We start from the raw sequence: 17,104 nt of genomic DNA, 5'->3' as shown, positions 1-17,104 counted from the left end.
TCTCAAGCGAGCAAGGTTTATGCATTGAGCGCTTTAAAATAAAAGGCATGTGGATGTGCGGAAGTCCAATTAGAATGTCATGTCTAAACAAGGGCGCCCATGGCCTTGGCAAGATGGTCGTAAATGCCAAATGAGGCCATAGTGGCGATGGGCATCATTGGACAATGTGAACACAATCTTTATTGATAATTGCGGGAAATATGTGAGCAAATAAATGAAGAAAAGAGGGAGTTAAATTTCCGAGCTGGTGGGTAGCTGGCCAAGCAGACGCTTTCGGCGACGCCACCGCAGGCGGGCTTCTCATCTTCCAAAAGATCCCGTTTACGACACTCCAACAACAACAGGAATTATGGAAACACGTTACACATCTGTATCAGCAAAGCATATACGTATTTTTATTTTTACTATTAAATATTTCCTCCTCCGCTAAGACCGTGTGCCGGCCTCTGCCGGCCCTTCATGATTTCAACAGCGGCCGTTGGCATATAACGTAGCTAACACACACACACACACACGCACAAAAGTTGCCAACCGCATCCGGTGTAAATAAACCTTTTTGCTGGCCACGGGCTCTCACACAAAATCATCACTCCCTGCTTCACGCGCCTATGTGCTATACCTTTGATTGATTATTTAAAAAACCACCACACATTACAGCATTTTTTTTAAACATTAATTTATTCACATATAAGGGTGAACAAATACTTTCTTTCTAGTAAAAAAATCGGCAATATTCCGAATTCCAACTCAATCACATCCACGCGGTTGGTTCTCAAACCCTACACAAGTTGATATAACAGAACACGTGTGTGTCAACACGCGTGCAAAACAAAATTTTCGATCATATCAACATACTCGTACCAAAATATGAGCATGTTCTGATCATCAACAGCCACCTTTTTCTGCTCAAAACCGCCAACTTAGGCTAGTAGGCCCGATAGATTCAACCTTTATTGTACCCTTTATATCATCCCCACACTCCATAATCAATTCAAAGTTTGGATTAGAGAGATTATATATTTCGAGCTTTGAAAAATTACCAATTGCCTAAGGTTAGCAACCAATTAATGCCAGCACTGTAGTCCCTCGCTCTACCACCAGGCTACTCATGAATAATAATAATAACCACCCTGGAATGTTTAATACCTAGACTAACCTATTGGAATCAATACATGCACAAACCAAAACACATGCAAGACTTAACACACTTGGAGTGACAAGATCAAGAAACAAGAACCAAAGACAGCAGCTGTAGTGTTATAAGCGCTTCATTTCCATTCTACCATTCCACCTTAAATTGCCAAATCAAGTTTTGTAAACAACCTTAGGCAATCCTTCTTGCAACCTTTGTTAGACTCTCTTTTTAAAGCTTGATAATAGGTCTATTATTCCGCAAGATTGTATACACACTAAACTAACAAGTCACCTTCATTGATACAAGCCAATAATTCACTTCAAAAAATGAGAAAAGCTTCATTGCCACAACACTCTCCAACACCAGAAAAGTTCAACCATCGAATTGCAAGCCCATGTAGAGAAACATAAGCAAGACTTGTACACTTGTATTGCGTTAATCTTCTTGTGCACCTTCATGGTGCAAAACAATAACAAGAATTCTAACATAAGCAAGACTTGTACACTTGTATTGGGTTAATCTTCTCGTGCACCTTCATGGTGCAAAACAATAACAAGTATTAGAATTCTTGCTACGTAAAGAAGAGGTCCTTTCCACCAGATCCTTATTACAAGAGTTTGTTAGTCGGTGGCTTAATCGGGCCATATTAGTGCTAATCCAAAAATGGTAAAGAGAAAGGGGGGGGAAAAAGGGACCAAGTCAGTTCCATGCAGACACGGCAAAAAGGGGAGTATCTTGCCACCCTAGAAGGAGACAATCACCTTCTTCATGAAGCTGGTATCCCTCTGAAGGGTAATGAAGCCTTAGCAAAAGCCTAGCTTGTGATAAAGCAAATCCACTGTGAGAAACCGGATTAAAGCCTTGAGCTCTTAGCAAATCCCTCCATTTAGAGCATTGGGCATCTATTAAATTGCCTTCATTAGCAGCCAAGAGGGTCATAATCTCCCCTTTGAGCCACACAGTTTCTACATTGATCCGTTCAGCACTCGAGGGGGGCAAGGTGGCCTCTAAGGAATCAAACAATGCAGAATAATGATGGAAGGCTTCCATGAATCTATCCACGAAAGAGTGTAGATCGTAATTAGCTTCTGTATCTGCGAGGGTGATTATAGTGGGTTGAAGAGAGTGCACCATTGATAAAAAGGGCCTTTGGTTGTGCCACATGTGGTGCACTTGGGGTATACTGTTGATGGCAAGTGCTTCACCTGGCCTTCGATCAAGCATCAAGGGGGTTAGATCTTCTATGCTGTTGGCATGTATAGAGTGAAATTCGAACATGGGGAGGCCAAGAGAGGCCGCAAATGTGGTGAGCCGATTGCCTGTTTGTTCGAGGAGGGTCGGATTTGGTCCAGCACCCGAGATTCGGACCTTGGGCGGCCCTCCGACCCTTTCAGCCAGGGCTTGCATAAGCGGGGGCCATTGGACACCCTGCATGATCTCCACATCAACAATATGGACTGTATCCCATCCTTCTAATGCCTCTAATATGGCTTGATTAGCAGTTAAGTGAGAGAATCTAATGAAGGGGGTGACTTGATTAAATGAAAGATAAGCTCCATGCATCTCATCATCATTGGGAGGCCTCTGATACAGCTGCTGTTGAAGCCGCCTGGTGACAAGTTGGTTAGCAACTTGGCTTTCTCCGAGGGTGGAGACAACTCTTGCTGCTAAACTGTCCACAAAGTGTGTTACCACTCTCTCCACTGAGTCCCCATCTGGTGAAGCCTTTTGTGACAAAAAATTGATCAGTTGTATAGATCTTTGCCATTTGCCTTGACAGACTGCTAGCCCACACTCTGCTAAAAGATCCCCTAGGCTTTTGTTAGCACCTGAATATGAGAATTCTCCTCCTGATGAGCTTGCTTCTGAACCTTGTGCATCAGAATATCCAAGCATTTCATTGAAACCAAACGCCTGCAGCTCAAACGGTTTATAGCACAAAGAGCTACTATGGTTGTTGGGTGCAATTTTAATGGATCTAGGAGATAACAACAAGGAGTGCATTTGAACATCTGCCCCCACCTAACCTTAGGATTGATATTAATATAGCATCATCAAGGCACGGCAGCGGGTACTTAATAAAATAGACATAAAAATCCTTGATTAAGGATTGAAGGGATTATCGACTTGAGGATTACTATAACCCGTGGGTAATTAGAGAAATGCTGTCGTGCATGCATTGTGTCCGGGAGTAAGAGATCATATATATAGATAACATGATCGCAAGATTCTCACAAGATTCCTCCGACGTAACACCTCTCTTTGCATTTGTTGCAAAAGGGACGGTACGTCTGCACGAATGGAGAGACGATACAAGAAAAAAAAACTCAAAAAATCCTTGCTAAACCAGCACGTTGATACATCCGATGCATGCATGCATGAAGGGAGGGGGCAAAAAAAGCAATCATAAAAAGCTGAAGGCTATATTGTCTAGGCAGCTAGTTGTCTGTCTCTCTCTCTCTCTCTCTCTCTCTCTCTCTCTCTCTCTTGATTGCAGAGGTTGCGTAGACATGCGATTAGCAGGTATATAGGCTGATACATGATAAACTCTGTGAGTGTGTGTGTGCGTGCGTGAGAGAGAGAGAGAGGGAGAGAGAGAGCGCGCTAAGCAATGAAGAATTGAGTAGTGGTTGGAGCAGATAGTAGGCCTACAATCAACTGCAATGACTGCACTAATGTAGATTAATAGACTTAAGGTGGGAGAGAGAGCAATTGCAATGAATGTATTACTGTAGATTAATAGACTAAGGTAAGAGAGAGGTGAAAAGGGAGAAGGAGTACTACATGAAAATCTGGCGTAATGCACTTGCCTTTGACAACTCCAAGCAAGAGGCTGCAGCACTCACATCATCACTGCAAGAAGGCAGGGACCCAAATATTCATTCATACAGAGAGAAGCTGCAAACACAGCCACATTATGCTTTGCAGTGCCTCAAATCCTCCGGTCTCTGTGTGCTTGTTTATCGTCTTCTGCACCCAAAGAAAAAAAAAGAAATGTAGTCTTTTTTTTTTTCTTCCCCCACTCTTCTCGAGCCTCTCGTCCTTCAGCAAAGCATTTTAAATTTCTTCACTTCAGGCAAAGGTTTTCTATCTCGGTGTCTCTCTCTCTACACAGTGCACACACGCACAAGGGTACTTCTGTTGTTAATTCTGCCTCTGCTGTACCATTAGGCTTCTTTAACTCTGGCTGCCACAAATTGGCATAAACGAGACAAAGCTTTGTGATGAGAGAATAGAGAGAGGCGTCGGTGATATCAAGAAGTACTACAGTGCAGAGAGTCATAAACCTCTTGATAAGAGGTGGGTGTGTGTATGTAAGTAAGAGAGGGTGTGTGTGTGAGTGAGTGATCAGATCCAAGGCAAAGAGGCCTATGCTCACAAAATGTGCCAGTACTTGTGCGCAGAGTTGGATTTGCGTTGTGTGTTTTTTTGTGCAGAAGCAGCAGATGTGACGTTTGTTTGCTTGGTGAGTAAAAAAATTATTTGTCCATAGGACCCTAATCAAAGAGATTAAAGATGATTACCTGCCGATGCTTGAGTGAGCCCAAATGAGGAAGAGTGCTCTTGTTGGGCAAAGGAATAAAGAGAGGATTTGCACCCGCCTTTATAACATCAGATTCTAAGGAGAATGGGAAAAACACGCAGAATCAGTATCTAAAACTCAGCGGAGAAAAAAAAAAAGCAGAAATTGTCGATAGCCACATCATAACAACTTTAGACATAAATTCTTTTTAAAAAAACAAAATTTATATGGAGGGAAAAATAACAAAATTCTTTTTCTCTTCTATCTGCTATATTAAGAAGAGAAAAAGAAAATGTATTTTTATTTGACGGTTTTTAATTTGTCCAGATTAAAACTTGAAGACAGTAATGAGGTTATGGAAGAAAATAGTATTTCAAAATTTTATATATATATAAATATATATACAGTAGATAAAGTCGGAAGTCTTCTTGATTAAAAAAAGCTGTGTGTATCTCTTCTCCTTTTAATTTAAATTTCGAGGTTTTTTTAACAAGAGAAAAAGACAAGTCTTAAATCTACCCTATGGGTGCAGGAAAAACACTATATTTTTCAAGAAGATAAAATAATGGTGACAACAGTTAAAAGAAACGGTTGTGGGTGTGCTATTGTAATGAGCAAGAAAGCGGCCTCATTTCTTTTGAAAAAAAAAACCCAAAAAAACCCCGTGTGCCAAAATTTTAACCCTTTTTTTCCCACTAAATATTAATTTAAAGAGTTGAGTCGCTTCACATCCACTACACGACAGGCACGCAGGCAAAAGGGCGACTCTTTTTTTTCGTGGGGCGGCAGTAGACGTGGCATACTTTGTTGCTGCAATCGCAAGCGTCCACGTGTCAGTCACGCCACGCACACGCACGCCACTGCGAAGTGCTGACTATTCAGTGCTGAGTGGGAGGGCCGACCAGGTTGGTGAGAAACGGCGGGTCCCACTTTCATATCATCACAGCTGGGCCCCGCCAGGGCGGACCACAGCCCTTTAAGTCCTTACGGCTGTGTTGACCTTTTTTATATTGGGGTTTAGGCTTTTAGAAATTAGCAGTCTTTTGAATTTTGAGCAACAGCCGCCATAATTTTCCCTGTTTTTGAATAACTAATAATAATTATGCACGCCTCATTTTTCACCACATTTTTTCACTCCAGGACGGATAAAAACATTATACAATGTAGCAATTTTATATTATTATTTTATATTGTTTCTTTTTTCCTGTGCCTTGATTGTCACGTCAGGTGCAACTGGTTAGTTTGCCCACCGGCACCAAGGTACTGAAGAACATGACTACACACGCCAGCTTTCAACCCCCACCTTGGATCAACACACACACACACACACACACAGTCTTTCCTATCTAGCACAAGGTGGCGAATCCGGCGATATATTTCATGGTAATAATTTTGATTCCAAATGCCGTAGCTCTAAACTAACCTGCAAGGTATATTTTGAATTGTCCAAACCACACAAAAATAAAAATAAAAAAGAAATTAACGACTTACAGCATTGTTACCTGGTACGCAATTTTTTTAAGGTACGCATACCAGCTGCAGTGGAGAGTTATCCCCAGTACGTACATCCAGAAAATCATGAAAAACATAGCAGGTTCACGCGGCGAGCCCAATTATGTAGCTCCCTCTTTCTCACTAAAGGCTTTTCTAAAAGTCTTGCTCCTTGCTTACATAACCCGGTTTGTAGTGTGATTTTCATGATTGAAATTCAAAAATCTCGATTGGAATTTAGTTTTGCCTTTAATTTTTAGAGATGAAATTTGCACATTTTAGTTATAAATCCCCGCATCCTTATGATTTGTAGTGATTTGCAAACCGATTAAACCTAAGCAATGCTTTCAATTTTAAGGGTTGAAAAAAACATTTTTTTTCGAGCACTTGGGTCACTTGCTAACCTTAAACCGATACTTTCAACTTGTTAATCCATCACAACAACATTTATATTAATTTAGCACATCTATAACTTGCTTGTCGTTTCAATGGAGGGTATAAGCAAACGGTTCTTTTGAGCATTATGTAATCACACAACTTAATTTTAGAAGAAATGTTCACTATGCATATCATTTTGTGTGTGAATTTATTGTCCACTAGCTAGCATTAAAAAGTTCAAATACCAAAGTACACTTTTACTCCATTGCCAACTGCAATGCATGTAGGTTGGCCACTTCAATCCCCACTTTTGATGGTGAGCTCCAAACATACTATGACTCCAAGTTGGGATGCGGCATCTGGACTAAAAAGCTATATGAAATCATGAGTTAATGATTGCCTAAGGTATTGAAACCACTGTTAAGAGCATCAAATGAGTTGTGCTATGTAAAATAGTTGGAGGGGGTTGTCCTCCCACCATTGTGCACAAGTCGTCACACTATGATGTTGGGAAAACATGACATATTTGCTAAAGATTACTAATTTTCACTATATTGACCATCAATTTATAATTTTGAAATTTTCGAGACAATGGCATGTTTTAACCGTAGAATTAAGACTAGTTTTGTCAAAATAATTAATGGGGATCTCTTTTATATTCATCACTAGTATCTGAAAATAAGATCTCTACCTTGCACATAGATATCTATATTTAAAGAATTCAATGGAGGATTCTATCAATCTAAATACTTTTTTAGTTGAAGGAAATTTATTATTAAATATGGATAAAATTATTCAATGCATTGATATTCATTCCTTATATAATTAAAACATGTGCATTGCTATACTTGAAAATGTGCAGTTAGATCTTTTGAAACTTCCTCTACATATTGACCAAATGTGGGCTCATTTTTGGGCCTTTTAGTTTTAGAGAGAGAGTGGCGCTCAACCAATGAGGAAGAGGCTTCCGTAAACGGAGAAATTCAACATTTAGTATTATTTTATTATTATTTTAAGTTGAGTAAATGTTTCTCCCCAAAACTAGCTCTGATCTTCTTCGTCTCCAACATAGTCGTTCTTTCTTTTTCTAAGTCTCCTCCAAATTAAGCGCTCATCTTCTTCTTCCGTGTGTCTTTTGCTACACAAAATGGCAACCTATAGAAAGCCTCGTACTAGCATTTCAACTATTATTGTATTCAATAGTTATAATACGGATGATGGGACATGGATACCCTCTACAATTATAATCGAGAGCTGTGTACTTTTACAGAGAAGGAAGAGGAAGAGGAGAAATGCTAATAAATTTGTGGAGCCATTCAAGGGACAAGTTAAAGAGTTCAAGGTATGTGAATCTAGAAGCCTGTGACAGAGGTACTAATACAACATGTTTTCCAGCATGTAGACTTGAGGGTGAAAAAATTTCCTCCTAGTCTTCTCCATGATATCGTCCCAAACTATGAGTAGTATCTCACTCAAAGCTTCTTTTGTTTTTAAGTGTTTAATTGTTGTTATTATGCAGTTGTTTATCCATTCAACCTTGTCTCCTTATTGTTTTAAAAGTGTCTAATTGTTGTTTTAAAAATGTCTAATCTTTTGGTTTTATGCAGATATTTATCCATCCAATAGGATAAACTAGCAACAACCAGTGGAGAGTATAAGTGGGATTTGTTACCCTTTCCATACATATGCAGGAGAACATATTTACAAAGGAAGAACTCATAGAGATCTTGCAGACCATGGTATATTTTTCTATGATATGCAGTACTTTGAACCAAACACGTCTTTTGGATGGGGTCATTTGACTCCATTACCCCTCCCATTATTTGGAAGCAAATATTGGCCATTGTCAACTTCACAAACTAGTGAAAGCTATAGGATCAAGTTGTATCACGACATACAGAAGTCTCTTAAGGCATCTGTTACAACAAAGAATGTCAAGCTTACTATTTTTATGCCTATCGAGTGTTTGTTGACTTTTTCTTTGATAAAGAAATAAGAAATACTTCAACAATATTTATTTGCAATTCAAGTAAGACACTAGACTTTTTGGACAATGGTTGGGACATGAGAAAGACATAAAGCATCATTTCTATTTTGAAGAAGAAGTCAATAGTTTGCAAGTACATTATTGGCTCTCAAAACTTCATTGTAACTTTTCACTACACCAGATATCATTATGTTAATGGCAACCTTGTTCCATTAGATCAAGATTTGGAGTCAGATCCCGAGAATACGCCTCTAGTAATGGAGATATATTTGGAACGAAAATTGTTTACAATGCTGAACGCACTATCTAAAACATCTTTTTCTCAAATTAGAGAAGACCTTACATATACAAGGAGATTGAACAATTGCCAAAAGATTATACATTTATAATGGATACTAAAAAGGTAAACCATTTATATTTACATTCACCATTTAGTATGATGTGCAGAACATTATGTAAGATACCACTAACAAAACCCTTTTTTCAGGTGCCAAGGCGAAACGAGAAAATGACTTTCTGCAAAGAATCTGTCTCTCATACTATTCACTTGATTAGTCGTTGAATGATGACAATCAAAACATTGTAACTCCAAAAGCAATTTAATATATGAAAGATTTTTTTCTTACAAAACAATGTCAGGTCTCTTACAAAATTAATGTTAACGTTACAAATGTAAATAAAAGTCTAATGATGCCGACGTCGATCAAAAGACTCTGGGCCACAGAAGCGACGCTGTGTTTGAAAACTAGACTGTGCTTGGGACTGAGGTGGCCTTCGATTTTGGTCCTCTTGCACGCTTTCCATTTCTTCCCACAGTCTTTCTTCTCTTCCCCTCTCTGCCTACATCTCGACCTGCCTCTCCTGGACTCCACCCATTCATCCACCTCAGCTTGCAGCCTATCATAATCATTTAGGGCAACCATATGTGCTTCGAATTGTCTTTGCCGCTCCTCCTCTCTCTGACGTACTCTCTCTAGAGCTTCCCTTGCAAATTCATCTGCCCTCCTGATCTCTTCTTCTGCACGATCATGGATAGCCAAAATAATTCTTTGTATAGCTTTGGTCCTGAACTGTTTTACGTGCAAGGGAGCATATTTGTTCAGAATTATTTCCTGTACACAGAGAAAAGCTTTGTTAGGGACATTATAGCTACGTTAAATTATGCAAGTCTATGTTACAAACATCACTTAACAAACATCACTTACATCAGGAATATCAAAAATTTTCTTTATTAAAAGGTAGGTGTTTAGGGCCGTCCTCCATCCACAACTGACATCTTCGGGCTGGACTAGCACCCTTATCCTATGATATGTCATGTTTTGTACAAGGTTCAGGTCCATTAAGAGATGTTCCAATGCATATACAATTTTTTAAGCACATCTGAGAGGTCAAAAAAACAAGCATCAGCTTATCCTGCTTAAATAAATCTATATGCTTGTGAAAGAGGGAAATATCAATAGGGACTTACTCTCTAATGCGGCCATGATATTGTTGAATAGAGTTTGCAAAATAACACGTGTTTTGCTCAATGTCGTACATACAAAAGTAAACTCCAGTGTCGGCTGAAAAAAAACAAAGAGGACATAGGTGTTATTAAAGAAAACACATATAGACTACCAAATATTTGGTGTCAATTTAAAACTTAACATGAGACTCACTCTTCATGGTAAGCCGTGAAAATAAGTCTTGCCAAATCAAGGTTCACTGGTTCAAACCACGACATAAGACTCAAAAATGATGAGCTATCATTTTGTAATGTCACGAAAATGAGAGAATCCTCAGTGTATGTACACTTTTGGACCTCTTCTGGTAGTAGTAATATACAATACCTAAAGGCAACAATGAAAAGAACAAAGAATTAGTCCACTGATACTTACAACTCAGTCATGCATCATACTATATACATCATGCATTATATATACTATACATACCATAGTAAAATATTGAGAATGTTATCTGTGATTTCCATTGTGTCATTCATCAAAACATGTAAATCGTATCCATCCAGAGGCCTAACAAGTCTTTGGCCGCCCCGAAGTGAAAATGCCGCTCTAACCAGCGCAGCAGCCTCCAAAACTCTCAATTCTCTGACCCCATGGACGAACGTTATCACAGTGGGGTCGGTACCAAGTGATATAAATCAAACAAGACTCCAGAGGGCTTCGAATTGCTTGGTACTGACCCCATGAAAAATATTATAACAATGGGGTCGGTACCAAGCGATATAAAGCAGACATGATTCTGGAGGCATTTGAATCGCTTGGTACTGACCCCATGACCAACGTTATCACAGTGGGGTCAGTACCAAGCGATATAAAAAAGCAGACAGGATTCTGGAGGCCTTTGAATCGCTTGGTACATTATGACAATGGGGTTGCCACCAAGTGATATAAAACAAACAGGACTCCAGAGGGCTTCGAATTGCTTGGTACTGATCTCACAAAAAACATTATGACAACAGGGTCGGTACCAAGCGATATAAAGCAGACACGATTCCGGAGGCCTTTGAATCGCTTGGTACTGACCCCATGACCAACATTATCATAGTGTGTACCAAGTGATATAAAACAAACAGGACTCCAGAGAGCTTCGAAACGCTTGGTACTGACCCCACGAAAAACATTATAACAATGGGGTCGGTACCAAGTGATATAAAGAAGACAGGATTTCGGAGGCCTTTGAATTGCTTGGTATTGACCCCATGACCAACGTTATCACAGTGGGGTCGGAACCAAGCGATATGCACAGACAAAAACCCATAGGTCGAAACCAACAAAACGTTAATAGAGGGTCTGAAAGAACTCTGAAATACCTACAATGGATGTAGAGGCCGATGGCGTTTTGCTCAGTTCGGGGGGTGTTGAGGAGGCTGATGTAGTCGGAGACTCGGAGGACGATGGATGTAGCAGTGATGGCGTTTGGCTCTCTTGCTATTTTGTGAGAGACTCAGAGGTGAAAAAAATAAACACATGCAAGAAAGGAGAGGAGTGAGCACATAGTACATACCATATTGATGCATCATTAATGCATCCACCTTTTTAAATGTCCGCACGAGTGGTATGAGTCGATAACATCCCAAATCTCCCTTGGGAGTAGTATTCGAGGAAAATATTTTTGAGAAACGTACCCAAATTTCCATTAGACTCTTCTCAAACTAGCAAATCAAGAAATTTGGGACATACATTTTTATAACTTAACACTATTTCATAAATTTTCTTTGCATGCTAAAATCCTTCTAGGTTTAAGTCTAATAGGAAATCCTCAAAGCTAACCGGCTTTGTGATAAGTTGAGACACCCATTTGCGTTGAGTAAGATACGTTGCCGTCCCTCTGCATCGCGAACGCCATCGCCCCTTCGTCTTGGAAAATTGAAGCTTTCAATTTTTCCTGCAGGTATGCCCCTCCCTCACTCCCTCCCTCTCTCTCCTCTCTCTCTCTTGTCCCTTCGTCTTGGAAAATTGAAGCTTTCAATTTTTTCTGCAGGTATGCCCCGCCCTCACTCCCTCCCTCCCCCCCTCTCTCTCTCTCTCTCTCTCTCTCAAAAACACTCAAAAGGAACAAGATCAACACACACACACACACACACACACACACACACACACACACACACACGATGAGGTGGGGGGCAAGCCGATTTGAGCCACCCTCCACTAAAGCAAAAACCTTCATATTTTTTCTGTAAATATGAAGGCCAAGTAAGTTTATAGGCTTTCATGTTGAAGGTTAGGGCAGGCCATCAATTTTCAGGCCTGGAAGATAGACTATTTCAGCTTACAAAATACAACTAAAATACAAAATATGCCGCTTGTATGTTTTTTATTTAATATATAAAGGCTTCATCTCAAAAAAAACTTATTGACCCCTTTAAGTCTCTTTAAATTTAGGAGTGAGTAGCGGTGATGGGCTCATGAATTTCGCGTAAGCCCTCTATCGCTTGGTACTAACCCCTCTTTTTTTGTGCTAGTACCAAGCAGCAGGGGACTTGTATGTGTATACCAAATCTCCTTATCGCCAGATATTGACCCCATGTATAATAAGCGTGCATGTTCTAATTGACTGAAATGTTTTTTTTAGGCATATCTTCGAAAGAGTTGGACATTATCTACGAATCAGATGACAAGGCTAGAGAGTCTTGTGTAGAAAAGTTGTTTATGTTCTTGTACAATGCACAAGCCCATGAACGTTTGCAATGTTCAACAAGCCTAACTTTCTCTTAAGAATGTCATTAATTCTTGTAGGATTGTTCTCGGTGACCATGAGCAGGAGTATGAAGACATTGTTTCTGCCAATATTGTTATGTCCAATGGTGATGAACAATATGTTCATCCACCTGATTTTGCAACAGACAAAGTCATGAAGAGGAGGCTTAGCCATTGTCTTGAAAAGATTCCCAGCTGCTGCAGCAAATAGAGTAGAGGAAAAATGCCCAATACACTCAAAGAAGTGTCACCTGCTCCAATTTAGTTATGGTTTTCTTTGTTTTCTACATCTTTTTACTGAGGACTCAGAGCCCGAGAGACGGTGACTTTGGCAAGCACTCATCAAGTGCCAATCGAGGATGATGGGGTTGAGGAAGAGGTGTCTATAGACCCAGCAAAGGAGAGGGCATAGGCTAAAAAGGAAACCTTTGAGGCTAATGCATCCCTTATCCCCTTTGATGCAGCACCTATTTCATTGGAAGACAGTCAATTTAATGAGAATGAACAGGTGGAGTTGTCACTACCTTCCTTGCTGCCCAGCTTTACTATGGCAGCCCAAGCTAATTATGTATTATTAACACACATTATGCAACATTTCAATATTCGTGAAGACTATTGCTTGGCTGCCTTAGCAAATTTTAATGAAGCAGACATGGGTTGGATAGAGGAAGGAGTTGACAATTATCTACTAGCTGATTCTGCAGTCCAGAACTCCGAGTATCTGCCTAGCAAGGAGATATTAAAGAAGATGTTCGATGAAGCTAGGACATATGAAACCCAATTGCCTTCCGAGGAGGAGATGTTCGATGAAGCTAGGACATATGAAACCCAATTGCCTTCCGAGGAGGCTGCAGCAATTGCCGACCGTCTTGGTTTGGCAGATATATGGGTAAATTTTTGGCACCTACTGTGCATGAAGACAGTAAGTCCACGATCCCTTTGTGGACAAGATCCATGCTTGAGGGTGATGAAAATCAATAGGTAATAGAGCCAAAGATTTTTCAAACTATAAGAATTTGATTTACGTGGACTTTGTTAATTGTGTCAATTAAACATATAACATTGGTACCAGGTTTTTGTATATGATGATGATTTCCTGAAGAGAGCAGGAGGCTCAAGATCATCCGGTGCTTCCACTTCAAAGTCAACAGGTCATCGAAAGGATGTTGCTCTCGCTCAATATATAAGACATTTGAATCATCAAAAGGTACGTGCAATTTACGACACTTGATTAAAATTGACAACAGCAAGCAGTGACATGAGTAATGATGATTACAAGCAGTGACATGAGTAATGATGATTACAATTTTAATACGCAGATCATTATATTTCACAAGGAGTTCTCAAAAGACAATGCAAGATTCCCTTTATTCGCATTCAAAGTACTATCCCGATTTTGTGGTGGACACAACATGCCTTTAAATGCTAAGAAGGTGGTGCTTGTCGAGAAACAATTTGCACTGCGGGTGTTTGGTCAGGGGTATGGTTGCCAAGCACTAAGATGCCCCTACTACCTATCATATACAGCGCATGCTATTGTAGCGGGAATTACAGACCCATACACATTGCATCCATATGGAAAAAGATATCTAATAAGGACAAGAAAAAGGCGGTCAAAATTGTTGTCTCCAACGGTGCAGATGCCAAAAATAGATCTCTCGGCATATGAAGAGAAAGAAGAGGAAAAGGAAGATAAAGAAGGAAGACCACTGAAGAAGATCAAGCCCACCTCATCTAGACCACCTTCTCCCAACCTTGACTCTTGAGCGATGCCACAACTGATGGCGCTCTCTCGCCAGTTGACTGATTCCAAGCGCATTGTCGCTTTTCTTTATTAATCAATTTTATTGCACGTGTCAATGATGAGAACTTGAATGTGTCTTTTTTTTTTACTTTGTGAATCAATTTCTTGTAAGTCCATTGATGTAACTCTAAAAGACTATTGGCTCGATTCTTGCCTCCACCATGTCTAGTGTGCTTAAAGTAGCCTATTCTTGCCATGTAATGTGACTTCTCCATGCCTTGAGTTGACCATATTGATAATGAACCGTATGTCTTTGCGAAATATGGTGTATGATTATATAGTATATGCTGCAATCAATGATAAAACAGAAAAAAATCAGATATATGTATTAGTTGGTCTCACAGTATTGAGATTACAACAGTTTTTAAAGTTCTTACCATGTAATGAGTTACATGTTGATCACTCCATCCTGCAATGAATGCCTTCCTCCAAGTCTCTAATATGTTTTCAAATAAGTAACCTATTCTTGCCATGTAATGTGACTTCTCCATGCCTTGAGTTGACCATATTGATAATGAACCGTATGTCTTTGCGAAATATGGTGTATGATTATATAGTATATGCTGCAATCAATGATAAAACAGAAAAAAATCAGATATATGTATTAGTTGGTCTCACAGTATTGAGATTACAACAGTTTTTAAAGTTCCATGTAATGAGTTACATGATCACTCCATCCTGCAATGAATGCCTTCCTCCAAGTCTCTAATATGTTTTCAAATAATTTTATCTCACTATTGCTCTAGCTCTTTTTCTCCATGAGTGCAAAGATCTTGTCAAGTGAAATCCACACATCTGCCTTCCGATTTTGGATTGAACCTTCATTTCCAATGTCCTTGATTGCATTATGTATATCTTTCCATCAATTAAACATATTTTGCTTGTTTTTATCTCAACAGTCTTTGAGGCAGTATGACAAAAATCTTTTAGCTTTCACACCACCTATTGATGGTTTTTTTGGTACTTTGCTGCCCCTTGTGACCGCTTATCATCCTCCTCAATTTTAACATGCCCCCCATCATGCAAGCCAATGTCTGATAGCACTTTTTCTATTGCTTTTAAAGATTCTTTTTTAGGCTTTAACATCCATGCAAAGAATATGTACAAATACACCAGCTTCTCTATAATTCTACATAGTGCATGCAATGTGCATATGTGCACTCTGGATAGAGGAATATCAGGCACTACTTTGAAATCTTTATCTTTTAAATGCCTATCAGGAGCTTTGTTCCATAGTACATGATCTAAAGTCTTGGCACTTGACATGCAATATAGACATGGACTCTTTGCATTTTCACCTTTGCTTATGTTATACATGCATTTTAGAGTCTTCCAATCACCTGCCATGTGCCATTCCACTTTATAGTCACCGAACCTAGGCACATGAAGGTCCCTTCCATTTCTTTGCTCACTAATCAGTGATGGAATTGTGGTTTGATGAAACACCCAATGCAAAATTTCAAAGTCTTCTTTATCCACCTGTGTCATTAGGAAGAAGCTCATGTTTAATACAAGTTTCGTGTTTAAATTATTTCAACGTAATATACAATCATATTTAATGATAAAGAAGATACCTCAAAAGATCCAAGCGGCAATATGTTATTCTCCAATTGAACACTGAAATGTCTTGCATCATCTTTTGTAATTGATGTGTCTAAGGCCCTGTTCATTAGAGTAATAGTAACCCTCTCCATTTTTCTGTTCTTTAAAATACATTCATCTAGTTTCAAAACAAATTTTAGAACTCCTTCACATTCTTTTTGACTAATCTCAAAGAACTAAACTCCGTGCACCTTTGAAAAGCTTCAAGATCAAAGAAAATATTGTTATGCTGGTTAAAGAGTACCTCTCTATCTTTAGCAACAAATGTTGCTTCAATATGTACTCGTGAACCAAGCTTCTCAAACACCTCTGAGTTCATATATTGGCGTGCAGAATTTACTTGCATTGGTTTTGGAAGAAGTAACGAACCTTTATGCTTCTTACTTTGACATTTCTTCGCTAGTGTCTTAAACAGTATACTATATGCTTTCTAAGAGATGCCAATCTCATCCAACATTGCTTGCACCTAAGTTGCATCGAGCTGGTTCTTGTTCATAAAATAAGACACATGCTTCTCATTGATTTTTTAAAACTTCTTTTGATACAGCATCTCTTCCACTATTCCTTTTGGTACCAAATGACTATAATGCACTCCAGCTTCGGAATGTACCTTGGACTCTGGATAAAGTAAAGATCTAAAAATAGAATAACATCAAATCTGATTACTTATGTCTAGTTTTAAACAAAGAACCTAATCTAAAAAGAGAAATATATATGAAACAAGATTTAACATTACCTTACAACCTGTACTCGCTTCTTCATCCCTTCACTTCCAACTTTCATTTTCTCTATGTTGCAAAGTTACCTTCTTCTTTTACATGGCCCTAGTGTTGTGTCCTTTCTCCTTAAAGCATCAATCTTTTTCTCCAAGTCTTGAATTGTTTCTTTGTTTGCCATAAGCTTCTCTACATACAACCCATTTAGTTTTTTTATTTCAATGGTCTCTATTTGTAGAAAATCCCTCTAATGTTCTACAACCGTCGCT

At 39.1% G+C, this 17,104-nt stretch overlaps 1 protein-coding gene and 1 pseudogene across 1 annotated transcript; both read right to left on the bottom strand.

The window, feature by feature from the left end:
- Positions 1 to 1,557: 1,557 nt before the first annotated feature.
- On the bottom strand, positions 1,558 to 4,725 carry LOC147628543 (scarecrow-like protein 18). Its single transcript, XM_086814196.1, has 2 exons — positions 4,660 to 4,725; positions 1,558 to 4,105 (listed from the first exon to the last, which is right to left on the bottom strand). Exon 2 carries the CDS (start codon positions 3,137 to 3,139, stop codon positions 1,835 to 1,837), a length of 1,305 nt encoding a protein of 434 aa, XP_086670322.1. The 5' UTR covers positions 3,140 to 4,105; positions 4,660 to 4,725; the 3' UTR covers positions 1,558 to 1,834.
- A 10,534-nt stretch (positions 4,726 to 15,259) lies between these two features.
- Positions 15,260 to 16,187, bottom strand: LOC147628542 (uncharacterized; annotated as a pseudogene).
- Between the last annotated feature and the right edge of the window lie 917 nt (positions 16,188 to 17,104).

The sequence above is a fragment of the Cibotium barometz genome, chromosome 19 (genome assembly GCF_041138505.1).
Source record: "Cibotium barometz isolate CiBa-2024 chromosome 19, ASM4113850v1, whole genome shotgun sequence".
Classification (NCBI taxonomy): Eukaryota; Viridiplantae; Streptophyta; class Polypodiopsida; order Cyatheales; family Cibotiaceae; genus Cibotium; species Cibotium barometz.
This window is presented reverse-complemented; position numbering and strand designations above follow the sequence as displayed.

Excerpts from the sequence above, each read along its gene's own strand:
- LOC147628543 (XM_086814196.1), bottom strand. The coding sequence starts at position 3,139 with ATGCACTCCTTGTTGTTATCTCCTAGATCCATTAAAATTGCACCCAAC.